General features: G+C 36.5%; 1 protein-coding gene across 10 annotated transcripts; it reads right to left on the reverse strand.

The window, feature by feature from the left end:
• Nucleotides 1-2,080: 2,080 nt before the first annotated feature.
• Nucleotides 2,081-16,174, reverse strand: LOC110797269 (RNA polymerase II C-terminal domain phosphatase-like 4). Of its 10 annotated transcripts, none has more exons than XM_022002362.2 (10): nt 15,910-16,172; nt 14,084-14,191; nt 13,430-13,578; nt 9,209-9,309; nt 8,671-8,780; nt 8,038-8,218; nt 6,340-6,629; nt 3,564-3,752; nt 3,443-3,481; nt 2,081-2,684 (listed from the first exon to the last, which is right to left on the reverse strand). In XM_022002362.2, exons 2-10 carry the CDS (start codon nt 14,180-14,182, stop codon nt 2,373-2,375), a joined length of 1,470 nt encoding a protein of 489 aa, XP_021858054.2. In that variant the 5' UTR covers nt 14,183-14,191; nt 15,910-16,172; the 3' UTR covers nt 2,081-2,372. The 10 variants fall into 10 exon arrangements, with proteins under 10 accessions (XP_021858054.2, XP_021858056.2, XP_056687503.1 ...); XM_022002364.2 differs by having other exon boundaries at nt 8,671-8,783; nt 9,245-9,309; nt 15,910-16,171; XM_056831525.1 differs by having other exon boundaries at nt 8,671-8,783; nt 15,910-16,171.
• Nucleotides 16,175-17,927: the final 1,753 nt, after the last annotated feature.

Consider the following 17,927-nt stretch of genomic DNA (forward strand, 5'->3'; position numbering starts at 1 on the left):
TGCCTTTTATGGTAAAATTAGCTCATGAACTCGTCAACCCCGACCGGGGGTTACTTGGAATTGACGATAGGTTTTGTACCATCGGCACTCAGCCTAATAAACCTTAGAGACTTTGCATAAACTAAGTGCGCAATATGAATTGACTTCATGCTTGTTGCTAGTTTCTTGTAGAAATATTATGTGCTATGTGAAACTAACCAACCATCACATAGTTTAGGGTCAACAATGTCAATAAGGTCAACAAAAAATGATTAAAACGTTAAGAAACGAATAAAAAACGGCGAATCAAAACGACCAGAATTACGTGTTCCGTAAACCTGGATAGGCGCCAGAAATTTCCAACGCCTGCCAGGACGACGCTAAATATTTCCAGCGCTGCTCCACTGAGCGCCAGAATATTATAGCGAAAGCATGCATATTCAATTGGTCTCTGTCTCGAAATAACAAAGTGACAAAAAAGCAGACTGACGCCAGAAAAATCCAGCGCCGACATGCCCTGCGCTAGAAAATTGCTCAACCTTGCACAACTTATTTCTAGCGCACGCTCTGCCTATTTCGTATAATGTATTCAGGATGTTTAGACGTTTAATGATAATGAAGTTTGATATTTGTGCGACTAATTCAAATGGCTAAATACGAACTCGCTCTAAGCGATACGTTGGTGTAGTTGAAAATACCACCACGAAGTGCATATACAAAACTTCGCCGAAGGTATCTTCACTGAATTAAGTTCAATCAAATATAGTCATGAAAATTAACCTGAAATAGTATTTACAAGTTAACCCAAAGCCAGTACGCGCAAATTACATTTTTGTGCCTGAAAGCTGAATGTTTGAGTGCACGAACGCTCAAACAAAGGGCTTAATACAGTAAAAATAAGCTTCAGGAAAATTAGATTGACCAAAAAGAATAAACAAACAAACTGCATGAATAAGCCACAAACAACCTGTACACGCTGGAAAAAACCAATGCTCCGCTATTTAGCGCAAAACATTGTGACGCTTGCCTGTTAATCGTGAGAAAATTCTTGGGCACCCTTGGTCCAGTTCGCGCAGATGACTTCTAAACATACTTAATGCCTGAAAACGATTCGTAAGCAGTTGTTAGATTTCTAATGACACTAATATCCGGTTTAATATCGTTCATGCTAAAATAACCTTTAACGTTCACCTAATCAAGTTTTCGAAAAATCACTTTCCAAGAACCGTCTTGAGTCTAGACTAACTTCTGTCCAAGTAAAATCTGAAATCCTAAAACTTATTGTCTTATACATAGGGCCGGTTCCATTGCTTGGTGCCGATTTGTAGGCCAAAGACTAACGCGTCTTGAACCTTCTACCCCAATTCCAGAAATAGTAACTCCCATCTTAGTTCGTCATTCTCCTTTTCTAGGGTCTCCAATCTTCCAGCCTCAATTCTCCCCTGCACCAACTAGAACTATGTCGATCGAAGACATTCAAGCATAGCTCGAACGAATGGCTGCCACCATGGGGATCAGTTCCGCATAGGAAACCAGTCATTAGCAGCTGCACAAGTCCAAAATGAGCTTGAAAATGAAAAGAAGATCGAGAAAATGGTCTTTCAGCAAACCATGGGAAGCAAATACTTTTCACTCGATCCTACACCATTTTCTGGCAAACTACCAGAAAAGTTCAATTCATTTGACCATGTTTAAGGTCACTGATAACTCAGGAATCACCTTCTAAGCTTTATAGGCGCTATGAATCTCAAAGCGTGGACAAGTCCATGACTTGCATGTCTTTCCCTTGTCCTTGGAACCAACTCCATTGCAGTGGTTTTATCACCAAGACCCTAACACCTTCCCCACTTGAGAAGACTTTGTAAACATTTTTATCAAGCAATATACTCCTCCAACATGGACTTACAAGTAACCATGCGTGAGCTGAAGGTTCTTCTTTCTCCAATAAAGAACAAAGGTTTTACAACCTACTTAATTAATTAATTAATTCAAAGGCTTAAAGTGGCAACAACATAAAAAAAAAAAAAAAAAAAAGCCGGAAAAGAAAATAGCCAATCCAATGGCTTAAAAGGAGATGGTTTTAAAGCGGTAAGAAAAAGAGTGACACGACAAAAGATAGTTGAAATTATTTAACTTATAGGAACTCATCTGAACTTATAGGACCTGAAAATAACCTACTTAAGAGAACAAGTGATATATAAATGTCTCTGTTAAACTAATTAGTCCATGTACATGGATCCTCAAAATACCCTACTGAAGTGATGATTCCTACTGCGCCACCATTATCAACTCCCACCAAAAGAGTGGAGGAAGACATCTTGGTGTTGCGACCTAAAAAATGTACATGCTACGTTTTACTCAATCTCCAGCCATACCTAAGCGGCCACAAAAACTTATTTGCTCTTCGTTAGCTCAACAGGAAATTGTTGTTCTGGTTTCTTACTCCACAGATAGTTTGCAGCTTCAAGCCACTTTGGATGGACTAAAAAATTGCCGTTCTGAACTGCCCAACGAGACTTCTCCGTCCCAGCATATTCCGACACAACGTGGGTGACAGAGGAATCGACTTCAACCGCGCATGTTGCTCCCAACTGCTCAGCCATCTTCCACAAATGGTGGTTTTCAGCTTGGGATTCTGTTGAAAAAACTCTACTGAATACTATCTTACAACCTCTCAGGATTTCATTCCGGATTTTCCTCAGCACCTGCATCATAATTTTCATGTATGTTAGCTCTCATTTCCGGATTTTCTTCAGCACCTGCATCATAATTTTCATGTATGTTAGCTCTCATGTTACAAAGAGATGCCAGAAAAGATCAATTCCATCATTGACAAGCCCTTAAACTCTAACTGAGCATATTGACTTTGTAAGGCCATTACACATGATGAATGTATTGTACGGAGTATTAACTAAGAGTTTATAATTGATGACCCAATGACATGAATACTTGCAAATAAGCTTACATCTATGCAACTGTCAACAATATGGCATCATAGAATGTTTATATGGGTAGAAATGGTGGAGATACTAGAAATGGAAAGACAGATACACTGCCTACGGCCAATTAGCATAATAATTACTCCATAATCAGATCAAAACATAAATGGCACATAACAAGGTATAACAATATTTTACCTAGTTCTCAGCTTTACACTATGTGCTTCTCTGAAACAATTTACTCTATTTGGCTGCACATGAATTCCATTGTGTTTAGTGGTGCCAATAAATCTGTCTCTCTCATTGTAAAAGAAATCCTGTTTAAAGTTTCTTGTAGATGATCTAATGAGCTTAGAGATAAGCTCTTGTATTAGTGGTTAATAGCTAGTTGTTGCTGGTCTTGTGTTGTTGGTGTTAAGGAGGTTTTGGGCTGTAATCTCTATACCTTGAGTTCCTTTTACTCAAGGTCCTTTGGTTTTTAAATACAATTATTAATTGCCAAAAAAAAAAAAACAATATTTTACCTGTCTCACATCTCTTGCAGCAAAGTCGTCTCCATGCTCCTATCAGAAGATTTCATTGTCAATAAGTACGTTCAAGTGGACCAAACAAGTAACCGTAGCCAGTAAAAAGGATAATACTTACAGGATTAAAAAAATTGCTATGAATTTTCTTAAGAACTCCAAGAACAGTTGCAAGTGCTCCATCTGCTTCATTCTCATCACCTTTCAACTCAGATAGGGACTTGCAATTAAAGCCAAATTGGCGACAACTAGAGGAGAAATAGTGATATCTTTCCATCAATATTAAATTGTCCTTGTGCCTTTGCCAAACCTAGAATATTTCAACATATAAATTTGCAGGCTTTCAGTACAGCTGCAAATAGTGTAAAAAAGGAAAGAAAGACTGTCGCGTGGGGTTTCAACTTTTTCAGTTAACATATTAAATAAAATATATAAATAAATAAATAAGAGCAAACCGCAAAATCGCAGCAAGCATATCAGTTAACCGTCACCGGAGAAGATTACCCGTGTGATGAGTAAACAAATTAATCGCATTGGTGTGATCGATCTTCAATTCTTCATCCTTAACAGAAGGCCCAATATTTGAAACAAAAAATATGTAAATTTCGCCCCCAATTTACAGATCTATGGTTGATAAACAAAATTGAAAATTTCTTAATTATCCTCACATTCTCTCTCCTCTTCGAGCATGTTTGATACAGAACTTTTAAGTGATTTAAATTAAATGGAATCAATTAACTATTTCCATTACCTAATGTTTGGTATGAGAGGAGTGCTAACACAATCCATTTCCTAAGGGTAACCATTACCACCATTCCCTCCTCAATCCCCAATTTGTTACAAGTGATTCATTTCCTAAGGTATACCAAAAAATTAATATTGGTAATAGCTAACACTACCCTTTCCCTTCTTATTTATTTCATTTTCATTTCCTTTCCTAATTTTATACCAAACAAGCCTGAACCTGCTGTGTCCGACTGTCCTTCCCCGGATACGGTGCCGGATTAGGTAGACAGGGTATGAGGCTTAAAGTGACGTGCCAAAGTAACGTAGACGCCACAAGGCAATCTGGTGCTATTCTTCAAATTCCACATGCACATTTACAAGTGACTAACGACAAAAACACATCGATAGTTTCATGTAAAGAATCATTAGCTTCACCCTCATTCTCATCTAATGCTCTTACATCACTTTCTACGTCTATGTACCACAATCGACCATTCCAACTAGACTTCACCAAGCAACCTTAAATTCATTTGTGATGAAAACTGCATCCAAAATTGTAAATCTAACTTTTCCAATCAGTAAAAGCAACCATAAACTAATTGCAAATCTAACTTTCCCAAATCTAACATAAACTGCAACCATAAAAGCCCTCTGCAAAATCATATGCAACTTATTCTACTTCTCATCTTTCAGTCCTTTTTATCTTTTCTACTCTCCTTCCCCATCCTACGTCTAAGAGCCATTACATCATAAACCCGTGTATGACGCAATTTCACAAATCAACCAACTATAGTGTTGCCTTAAATGTTGATTTTTCTGGCGCACAAAATGAAAACTCAAGCATGATAATTGATGATTACTACTCCGTACTATTGAATTCTTAAGACCTACAATTTTTCCATAGAATCGACCCACGTGAGTTAAGTACATACATGTTATTCAAAATTACAATCAAATTATTGACCCAACATCCATTTTCTATGGAGAGATTCAACCAAGTATTAATTAAAATGAAGGACTAAGACATTATTAAAAATAAAAATTCCTTAAAAGAGTGAATGGAAATCATGATGAATCACTTAAGCTTAGACAAGCAAAATACCCAGTTAAAATGCCACATTGAGCCAAAAATCACCCCTCTATACACAGACACCCAATTCGAATAGTTTACCACTTTCCCCTAAAAAACATGCATTTATTTCAATCCACAAGACCCAGGGACCATCTCCAAAGTCCCTTTTGAAACAAGTAAGAGGTTCAAAATCTATTATGTTTCCTGAGTTCTCGATCTCATCTAGTACTGTTGGCGATGAATGATCCAAATTCAGAATTCATTCACAGATTAAGAGACCCCCAGCCATTGATATGTAGTATGCCAGAGCCAAATCTAGTGTGCCAAAAAAGGAAACATAAGAAGCATAAAACACCAACAGGTGATTAGTGAGAAAAGAGAATCATGTTGTAGAGAATGGACGCAAATAAAGTGTTATTAGGTGAAAGCACTTTGTAACCAATAGAGAGATCAGATAATGACCAGAAGTCATAAATGGGGATCCTACAGACAACATTTCTGTAGCAGTAAAAAAAAAAGTCTATTATTTTCCTACGTAGTTTCAACCTTTTTTCCCATCTCCAGAAATACATTACAACTTGGAAAGAAAACACTCTGTACATAACTATTTCAATGCACGCACTGCATACTCGAATAGGCAGGGGCAGTGCAAGGTTCCAGATGAACTAAAAATTATTGTGTTAAATTTCTTCAACAGTCTACCATAATGGAAAGCGCAAAACAAAGGGCATTTCTGTCCTAATACGTCCGGATTACTTGAACTACAATTACACAAACATGCCAGACACCTAGAATAATGATTATCCATATAGCGAGGACTCTAAATCATCTATTTAACCCCACCTTAGTATAGGTGCAAATATCAGCCATAATATTCCTGTGATCAAAACTGAGATATGAAATTGGACAGGTTCATACTTTTACGACAGGCTGACAGCAAATACAGATTGATCAAAACAAATCCAAAAACACATGAAGTTATAAGGAGAATGACACTAAGAAACAATAACATGATAATAACCAAAAAAGAAGGCTAGGACATCTATTGCTGGAGTATAAAAAACAATAATGAGTTGAAGGGAGCAGGTAGCACACTTACAGCTTCCGTATCATCAAGTATCAAAACAGCACTGTCTTTACCCAGAACCACATCTAGCCCTTTTTGATGCCTTCGAGTGCAATCAGCTTTGGAAATCACTCTTGAATTAAAATACACATTTCCAGGATCAAGAAGCTTTGCCATTTCTATGGCATAAGCGCGCTCACCCATGGTATAAATATACATTTCAAACATGTTACTTGCTTCTTGCAAGAATGTACGAACATATGGTCTTAGCTTGGTCATCATGCGGATCTTATCAAGTCGAAATAAACTACCCTTTGAAATATCTGCCAGATGCAAAATACACGCATCAGACAAAGATGATGAAAACGATAGAAATATTCCAACAGCTAGAGGTGTCCCAAATACGCCAGGAAGATAGCCCATCCGAGAATCAAATTGTACAGACAATGATCAAAGTGTCAAACTATACATTATGATAGTCATGTCAGCAATAAAATTACAATTAAAAACTAACTACGCATTTACGCAAAACAGAGATGAAAATCAAGAACCTATCGTTTATTTCAAGAGGAAGATTAGGAAGATCAATAACTTACGGACTTGTTAGCATGGTTTTTTCCAAGTTCTCAAGGTCGTAATAATTCCCTATCTATTGTTGGTTACCTAGTGCAAGAATATGAAGTCTTCGTTTATATAAAAAATGGTTACATTTAGTTAGGCTTCCATTTAAAGCTTATAACACTTCTCCTTCCAAGCTTCCAGCAACGTCAGGTGGCATACTCTACACATGTGATGACTTGGCCAAGTCCTGTACTTTTTTTACAAATATAGCCGCTGTTCCCTGTACACGACGCTCTCTTAGTAGAAGACCACCATGTTCCGGAACAAACAATTTAATAAAACGTAATATTGCTGGTGCTGTCAGGATCTCTCGTGTTTCTTCCTATCAGTTTCTGCCTTCCTTTTATATTCCCACTCTGGCTTCTCTTCTTTCACTCTAATCATTCTTCTTCTACCATATTCCTTTTTCCTATCCCTGACTATTATTTTGGTGACAAAGCATCATCCATTCCACACCCAGCTACCGGGTCATGATCAAAATCAAGTAACCAGAAACCATACTTTGATCACTGTTTCATGCATCTAATTCCAGATCAAAAGTCCCAGTCCACTGGTCTAAACTCTCAAGAACTATAACACAGCCATAAGTACATGAAATTTAATAGAAGAGCCTATAGAAATAGAGATCAGCCAAGAGCAGGTTTCTGGGTCTCCCTATTTTTTCTCTTCGACACAGCTTTGTTTATCTTTCCACAAATTCTATCAGTTGCTTCAGGTCTGCAGTCTGCCCCAAAAAAGTCCTTCTCCAATTTGATCCCTGCTCTCTCCCCCTCCCCACACCCACCCACACAAGAGGAGCTCCATTGCGACAAAAATATATCAAGGGAAACTTCTAAATAAGCAAGAAACAAAAATTAATTAATTAATTAACTCAAGATACAGGGTAAAAATAAAACCTACAAACAATCAAATAAGCACGGGGGGGATCAAAGTCAGAAAACATTCCACACCCAACAGCAACAGCTAGAAGTCATGGCCAAAATATGATATGCAAACAAAAAACTCAAAATTCAAGTCAATAGTATGCAAAGGAAGAGATCATTACAGAATATTTTCAATAAATCCAAATGTTATATAAAAGCAATAAAGAAAGAGTGTAAATGGATAGACCTTCAAAGGAGTCTGTCTGACTCTTCAAGTAGTCCTCTTCTGAATTTATATCTTCTAACCGAGTTGAATTAAGCAGTGTATGATCCAAATCCAGAACTAAGTAAAGTTTCTTATTGCGAAGCAAAGTCCGCACATCAGCATCACGCAGCCGAGAAACCTCATCACTACCAAGCCTCAAGTCCTGCAGTTTGCAATTTTAAATAATCTCAAATTCCATTAAAAAAAATTTGATGGAACAAGCTCTCCAATCAGCTGAAAAAGTACATTTTTTTCGAGGGGAACTGAAAAAGTACATTAATAATGAAAAATGCAACAACAACAACATAAAGTGGTAAATGAAGCAAGAAATGTGCCCATTATAATCACTAAAAGAAACCCTAATAACTAAAAGTACCATCTTTACTCTTTATGCATTTGTAACGATACACATGAAATACCAAGATTTTAAATTAATCCAACATCACAATACTAGCCATTAAAACCAACTAAATAACAAGGGGAAATAAAGAGTTGATGCTTAACTTTTGAATAGCACAAAGGGGTTATATTCCTGTTCATCTGCTAAGCGTACATATGAACAGCGTCATTTTAGTGCTTTGAGCTGATCAGATGTCTTACTCAAAATAGATGTACCTTATGAATGTATCCAAATGCAACACCTGCTCCATCATCCATTCTCTTTCCACAGCAAATGCACATATCTCTAAGGAAACCAGGATGTGTACATGAATCTGTTGTAGCCTCTTCTGGATAAAGATATGTTATTCAGTAATCACTAATCCGTATAAAGAACACCACGAGATTGAATGCTAATGAACCACCACATATTAGTTGTCAATAATATACCAAAATTTGAACTCGGAATTCATCAAACTCGTTTGTAATTTTCATAAAACTACTTTTGATATACTTGACAAATTCAAAGTGTTATTTAACTAGATCAATATAGAAGACTAAATGAAAAATATGAATATATTCAAATTTCATATTTGTAAAAAAATAAAAATAATTACAAAAAAGACTAAAAGAGCAAAAAAATTCATGCTGAAATTGTATATGTAAGACCTTCAAAAACATGCATGTAACCTGAAAGCCTTTACATATTTACAAATTTTAATAAACAAATTTCAATTTTCTTATTCAATTCTGAATTTTCTAATCAGAAAATAACCTATAGCTTTTTCAGTGAAGCCATTGGAATTTGAACCTTGCACCTCCACTCTGGTGTCCATCTCCAACACCTTGCGTCTTTTGATCCTAAGAATTGAAGCGCTGATTCGAAATCAGAAATTATACGAACCTAATCTTAATTCATAAAATTAAGGCACAAAAGTAGCAGTAGAAAAATGAAAAGGAAAAGAAAACCAGATTCTTATAAATCGATAACACACATTTACACAAGATCACCAAGTTCACCCATCTACTTTAGGCCTTTAGCATTAAAAAGGCATTACATCCAAGAAAAACATTGTCAGATTAAATACAAGCAACAATATGCTAATTACATTGTTACTAGACTTGTGCAATGGGTTGGGTTGGGTCATGGTAAGTAAGTCTTAAATGGGGCGTGTGATATGTGTGTTTTATATAGTGTTTTACCCCCGTCCCTTAGTACTTTTATGCGTCAAATGAGCTCTTAGGAGCCGTTTTTAGTACTAATATATGTTATTGAGTGTGCCTTGAGTTTCAGGTTTGATTATGAGAAATTGGTCTTTTTAGACCCGTTTCATGGTGATTTAGGCCACTACACGAGCCCGAGGAAGTTCGGGACCTCTATCGTCGACTTTCGGGAGCCTTAGATGCTTATGGTTGAGCCCCTGGAGTTAGACTCGGTGATATGGGCGAAGGATATTGAAGATTGCAAATCGCCCTGTGAACTGAGGGCGAAATGCGACCATCGGGCGGAATTAAAAGAGAATTGAAGCCATCTACACGCGCCCGATCGGGCGCAGTTCGCCCGGTCCGGATCGGGCGCCCATCAGAAGCAGATATCAACTTTTCGCAAACCGCCCGATCGGGCGGCATTTGGCCCGATCGGGCCGACTGTCGAGCAAATCGCCCGATCGGGCGACGCCAACCTACAGCAGATATTCGCGAGTTTTATTTCCGTTTTTTAGCTTTAATTTAGGCAAACTATATAAGCTTAGCTCTTTTATTTGGAGTGACATCTATTATTCTAGTCTCTAATTACTTAGGGCTTGTTTGGTTGACATGGGAATTTAATTCCCATAGGAAGTTGTAATTCAAGGGAAATTAGTTCCCTTGTTAAATTCATGGGAATTTCTCAAAGTTGTTTGGTTGACAATATGGGAATTAGAAATTCCCATGAACTTTGATTGACCAAGGGGGAGCTAGGTAACTTACTTCCCATGTTTGGTAGGAATTCAAAATTCCCATGAATTCCAACTTCCTCCATTTTTACTTTTTTATGTCAACCAAACAACTAGCCAATCTATAAATTCCCATGAATTCCCACTTCCCCCATTTTTAAATGTCAACCAAACAACCCCTTAGTTTATTTTAGTCCTCTCTATTTTCTCCAAACACTTAGTTTTAATTTTAATCAAAGATTCAAGCTTTATTATTCCATTGTCCTTTAATTCGGTATTATTTCTTGCTCTAATTTAATTCATCGCTTTAATCATGTTTTCCATTATGTTAATTGCGTTGTTAATTATTACCATGAGTGAGTAGTTTAATTTCTAGGGTTTAGGGGATCCATGAATGCATGATTAGGATTATATGTGGACTTGATTATTGATTGATTAATTATAATTTCTATAGCTTATTATCATTGCTAGTCAATTCTGTTCGGCCGGACTATTTTGATTTGAGTTTGATTAACCTTAGATTATGCGCCGAGAGGTATAAATCTGATGTTTTTGGTCTGTGGCTATTAGATAGGAATTATTTCTAGTACGTAGCGAGAGCCCGCTAGTTGTTCTATCCTAAGGAATTCATAAGATTCGAGAGATGCATGTTTTCCTAGTTATGATTGTTAATTGATTGTTATTGTCCGTTGTCCAATCCCGGTCTGCATTTATGGTGAACCGCTGCCCTAGATTCCTTTAATATTGTTATTTTCCGATTTGATTACTTGTTTTAGTTTAATACACAAACCAATCCAACTCTTGTTACCAGTAGTCTAGATTAGTAATTTAATAGGAGAAAGAACGTCTGTTTCCCTGTGGATACGATCCCTGCTTCCCTTGCTATATTTTTAGTTGGTGAATGTTAGGTTTATCTTTGATAGGAGTGCGATTTAGCCTGTCAGCGTGTCAGGTCAATGCCCATTAATCCTGACCCGACAAGGCCCATTTTTTGGGAATAAAATCCAAGTTTATTTCTTGCTTTTTAATTTAACACTTGTGACCTGTAAATTCAACAGAGAGGACAGCCGTCAGCTTCCTTATTCTTATTCTAGTGTTGTAGTTATTCAAACACCAAATTCCTCCACCAGTATGATTTCCAACAGGATATTTCATCTCTATATTAAGTGTCATCATAGTGGAATCACATACATTAACTAACAATGTTGCCTTTTACTGAAATGCCAAGAAAGCAAAACCTGTTGCTTTGAATCCTACTTCATGCAGAGGCAAGTATTAATTTTAAGGAAAAATTGTTTCTAAAAATACAACCTTTAAGCGATTTGCTTAAATAGTGCTGACTTTTCATTTAACTAAGAATAACACAACCTTTTAGAATTGTCTTCTTTTAAAGGGCTCCCCTCATAAATGACTTGCTACAATAGGTAATATGAAACCAACCTCACAAATTAAATATTTTTCCTATATATAATTAACAAGAAGATTAAAAAATGTTGTAGCAAGCTATTATAGAGGGAAGCCTTTTAAAAGAAAATAGGTTCAAAAGGTTGTGTTATTCTTAGATAAACATATAGTCGGCCCTTTTTAAGCCGATTGATTACAGGTTGTATTTTTAGAATCAATTTTTCCTAATTTTAAGGAGTATTTAATCAACTGCTCATCACTAATGGGCATTCAATCAAATTCCCATAAGTTTCTCAACTGAATCTTGTGACAGTCACATTAAAAACATAAGTAAATCCCTAACTCATTCAGACAAAACATTGAACAACTAGTGGCACAAGAAAAAGAACAGCAAGAAACACATTAATTATTGGACTAATCAATTAAAAAAAACTAGATTAACAACCCCAAACAAATTCCAAATAAAAAAATAGCAATACATCAAATAGAGAGAATTCAATGATTTCTGTATTTGGAGAGTTCAAGATGTTTAGGAAATTACATACTAATATGGTGCTACCAGAATTTATGGGTGTGTTAGAGAGGAGAAGAATTGAGAAAGATAGAGAGAGAAGACCTGAGAAGGAGAGAGAATGTCACCACAGCAGAGTAGCTGATGAGAGAAGAGTGGAGTGTAGGAAGAGCTAGTAAAATAAGAAAACAGAATGACCCAATTAGAGCCCACCCCAGCCCCTTTTTTAACAAAGTCCTGACCCTTTAAGAGGCCGCCCCATTTATGTAGAGGGTCAGGTCTGACCTTGTAATTTCAGGGTCTTGTCAGGACTCTTAATGGGTCCCATCCCATCGCACAGGTGTCCAACCCGGGCTGTGTAGATTCTTGGACACAGTGTCCAACACTCCAACCCCGACTGTGTAGATTCTTTCAAGTTTTCAGCAACCCATGTCTAACCCAAAATTGAAATGAATAACATAAGGTCATGGCAAGGTAGTGAAGGATCAAGTAGCATAGTTGACTGGAGAAGTACACAGGAGGAACATTATTGCTCCTATAAATAGGAAAGAAGGCAACACAAGGGATACACAAACAGAAAGAATGACAGAAATCAAGAGATAGAAAGAGAGTTTCAAGCACACTTCAAATTTGACAGAGAAACTATCCAAGAAAATCCAGGAAAGCATATATTAAGAGAAAGCCCCAAAGTATTACTCTATCCCAATAAACAAATTGCCAAAGATCAATTCCAGAAAATTATTTTGAGTGCCAGAAGAGGCCCCTTGTACCTTCAAAAACTCAACCCAGAAGGTTAGATTTGCTTTTATATGGTGCAATCCGTGCAAAGAACCCACTCCATCCTACATTCCTACAGCCCTGAAGATATACGGTGTTACACTAGTTCCTCCGTTCCCAGAATCAATCCAAACTATAAAAGTCAAATACTAGTACCACCCTTAAGTACTATTCCATGTAAAACCAATTCAAGAATACACCTTCATTTTATTTTCTAGTGAAGCCTAAAATATGAATCTAACCCTTCAACCCAGAACCTAAGTGAGTGAAGCCAAGCCATCAAGGAATCAAAAATTAAAGCCCTTCTTTGTTTTCGTGTACATCACGTATGGAAAAGACCATAAACATACAACAAAATCATAAACCATACCTTGCACCCTCTGCATTATTATCTTCATCATCTGAACAATCTTGATCCGGTGATCCATCAGACGAGTCAGAATCTAATTCAGCGTCAAGCAATGCCGCAAAATCATCACTACTTGATGAGCTCACAAGAGAATCAGTTGCAACACTCATCTGCAAAATTCACAGAGCCATGAGAGGTCTGAGAAGAATAGGTGACGGTTCCTATTTCCAAGCCCTATCCAACACGATAACAGACTTCAAGCCATTAATTGTAGAAGAACAAACTCGTTAAAATGTATTTGACAAGCAGGATACCCAGATTCTTTAAAACTCTTAACAGAAACCACAGAGCACCATTTCATGATGAAGCTCAAATTCTTAAAGGCTCTCAGCTTCCGCAACAGAAGCCATCTACCCCTCACTCTCGACCCCATCTAGGTGTTTATAAGAAATGTCTTGGTCATATATGCTTAAATGTGAGAAAAGGAGACATAGTTCATAAAAGATACATCAACTATGAAAGTACAAACAAATATGCCATAATTTTAGCTCCTTATGCGGGAGTAAACCGCCAAGCAACCACTAATAGTCTAATACGCCAATACCCGCAATCCGCGAAGTGAATAAATAAGTAAAGTAGTATATGGTGTAATTACAAATTAGGCTGTGCGCATACCTGTACAACGATAGGTAATACTAGTTTCAGGTCGTTCTCATAACCCAGCCATGGCTCTCTATGACAAACAATGACCCATCTAGAATCATCGGAAAACATATAGTGAACCTGATTTTTAGTAATTCAAACAAATTAAAGCCATATCGACTCATTACACATTAAGTGCATGTTTGGTATTGAATGTTGGAAAGGGAGTGGAATGGAAACACATAAGAAGAGGAAAGGGTATATTAACTATTATCATTATTGGTTGTTTGGTATATCGTAAGAAAGGAACCGCTTATGTACAATTCCCTTACTTGATGTTTGGTAAGTAATAAGGAAAGGAATCTCTTATGTAGTGTATGGTAGATCTATATATGTACAACACGAAACAAGAAAGCTAGTAAATTGGAAGTACAAATTAGCAACAAATAAAACCATTTCTCCATATAAATAACATACAAAAAAACCATTGGTCATAATAAAATATTAAAATCAAGAGAGGAGACCTCTTTAGTTCTTGAAGGAAAAAGAACAAGGTACACTATTGTAATCTTGCTTTAACAAACTACGCTTAAAAGCTAAACATGACTGCCTCAACAACCTAAGAAAGAAAGAGTAGAAATTAACATCCACAAGGAAGCAAACACAAGGAACAGAATTTGGCTTCAAATGAAGAACCAACAGTCTGCAGAAGGTACAACAAGGTCAACAACAACAACAACAACAACAACAACAACAACAACAACAACAACTGATGTGCACACATCAATCACAAAACAAAGCTTAAGCCTTCCACTCCAACTCTTCCTTTTACCGATTTACCAAAAGCAACATTAAACGCCCAACTCAGAATAGAACGCTAACCAGACTACCTCCAGCATCTAAAACCAAAACCAAAGCAGAACAACAAGTCAACAACAAGCCTAAACAGACGTTAAAAAAAAAACATAAACTAACCGAGGGGCAGAGGGACTAAACTCCTAAGTTCACAAAATCGCACTACGTGGATTGACACGGAGTTCACTTTTGCAATTTACATCACTCTCTCTTATAAATGACTCAAGTATAATGAGTGAACAATTTCCTATTCTTTCTTTCTCCCTGATTTGAGCACCCCTAACTGTAGCAACGCTCATCCAACACCAAACCCCGATCATCATAAAAACCATAATAACCAATGTAATAACTAATTGAAGTTGTGTCCCCTTCTGTTCCTCCCTAGACGTGTCATTCCAAGAACCTAGAAGTAAAGCACTCCACTACATTTCAATTATTGGCAAAGCTATCTAGTATATGAAAGATAGTTATATGATTCACACCCCTAAATTCATAGCGGTGTGTGTTTACGAAGGGGACACACAATGGAGTAAACACGTAAATCTGGTATTACCTTAAATTAAACACTTTTGTCTAGTAGCAATCATTAGTCAACAAGTATAACCAGAAACACTTCATAAATAGTGGCAGGCATCATTTCATCATCTTCATGTTCATGGCTAATCAAGAATCTGATGAACCATCCGACTACCCAAGTATTGTCCTCTTTTTACAAGAATGCAAATCTTTGAGGATTATTCATGGGCTGCAGTTCTCCCCATTAAAATTCCCACAAACAACACCATGTCCCCATTAAATTTCCCACAAAAACTAATTATAATCTGATTTTGCAATAGCATTCAGTTTCTATCCAAAATTCTTGTGAGCATTTCATCAAACACGTTGCATGCGAAAATTGTAGAGCATTATTCAAAAATTAAAATCACAAATTCTACAATTTAGGGCCACTAATTCAACAACTTATAGCCTACGAAGCACGGAAACGCCAAAAAATCACGACTTACCGTTTCCGAAACGTCCTGGAACGGGGAAACCGGGAAACGCGTTTCGGAACGCGCCGAAACCGTTTCAGAAAAATGGAGACGTGTTTGAAACTGAATTCAAACCGGAAACGAATGGGAAACGAGATTTCAATCTAATATTCACGTTTCCCAAGCAAACTTGCTGATTGTATGAAAGTTTTTCCGCCAGAAAACTGAAATTAGGTTGAAGAAGATGTTACTCTGTATTTCACACTTGCATAGCCTATATTCGAAACCGTGCTACAAATTTGGGCCTGCCCAAGTAGACAAATGGAAATTCAATTCATTAAGGGTGTACTCCCTCCGTATTTATTTAAGAGATACACTTAACTAAATACGGTCGGAAAAGGTAAGTGTATCCCTTAACTAAATACGGATGGAGTATTTGGTTCAGCATATTTTAGAATCAGGTATGGGTTTGAAATCATCCAACCCCATACTTGATGTTTGGTTAACTACTTTTATAAAATTTAAAATTTGGGAACCCACCTCCAAAACCCCTATGGTATCGAGTTCTCGTACTCAAGGGGGTGGGTATATGGAATTATATTAAATGAAAATAAAATCGATAGTGTAAACTCGATCAAACAAACACCATGACAGCCTAGCTAATGTTACTACCCAAAAAATCAATATCATAAAAATTATACTACAAAGTTACTACCTTGTCGATTCGCCATCAAATCGCCAACACTACCTAACGCCACCATCAACACCCCTGTAAGAACCCAAAATGACGAAATTAGAATACTGAAAAATAATTTAACTAAACATATCTTTGAATAAAATACCTAGATATATTGTTAATCGTCGAAATTTTGGACATTGAAGTCTAGATTTGTAGCTTCAATTGTAAAAAAACAACCACCAAAAACAAAATTTCGACTAGTGACAGAAGAATGTGATGGTTCGAGTTGAAGCAAAGCGAGCGATTGTGGTGGTGGAGATGGTGCCATATATCAAAATATAATGTCTGCCTTTTATATTAGATTGAATTTTAGTTTTTTTCCTTACATCTTTAAGTAGAAGGAGTAGGGGAAGGTGTAAAACAAAAAAAGATGAGAATAAAGAGTAGGAGAGTATATTATCGGTAGGATTAAATTCTAAATTTATTTTACCAAACAGGTGGAATCTAATATATATATATATATATATATATATATATATATATATATATATATATATATATATATATATATATATATATATATATATATATGGGATTTTTTTGGAGAGCATTTAGAGCGTCCACGTAGGATTTCCATGTCATCACATATAAAATATTTTAAGTTTATTAAAAAAAAATTAGAGTCTTGCCATGATTAAACTGGTAGATAATTAATATGATAAAGATAGATTCCAATAAAAATTTATCTTATTTCTCTTAACCCTTTTTGTATGTATATACATCTAAACTTTACGTTCCTTTTTCAATTACGTAATTCTGCTTATTTTATTTTTTTTGGGGTTCTGAGTGATCGTATAATGGAGTATTAGGCGGGTTATTATGCCATTGGAGGTTGTTTTGGTTGTCGATGCTATCGATCTGTTACAGAGCAAATTTGATGATTAATGGGTTGCTTAGATATTGCCATTCAATTTTTGACGTACACAACTGATTTGTAAATGAGTTGTTGGTCTTATTTTTGCATTTAACCCAAGAAAGGTGTAGTATAGAAAATATAAAACCAATCAACATTTTTGAATTCAAGTCACATGCTGCATCTGAAAGTGCTGCAGAAATAGAAAAGCAGATAACCAACTATATCCCTCCGTCCCAACTTTTATAATTCATACTACTACGTTCTTTGGTTTGATTTCAATATTATCTTCGCCAAACTTAATATCTGAAAGCTATCAGCTATATTATGCAACTCAGCTCTAATCTATTTACTTTTTATCTTTGATGTGGCCTGGAGAGCGCCACCTGGCCGTACTATGATAGCCCAGAAAGAAGGCCCAAAGGCCCACCGCGAATCCTCTCATAAACTCACATACAC

Source organism: Spinacia oleracea, chromosome 6, assembly GCF_020520425.1.
Source record: "Spinacia oleracea cultivar Varoflay chromosome 6, BTI_SOV_V1, whole genome shotgun sequence".
Classification (NCBI taxonomy): Eukaryota; Viridiplantae; Streptophyta; class Magnoliopsida; order Caryophyllales; family Amaranthaceae; genus Spinacia; species Spinacia oleracea.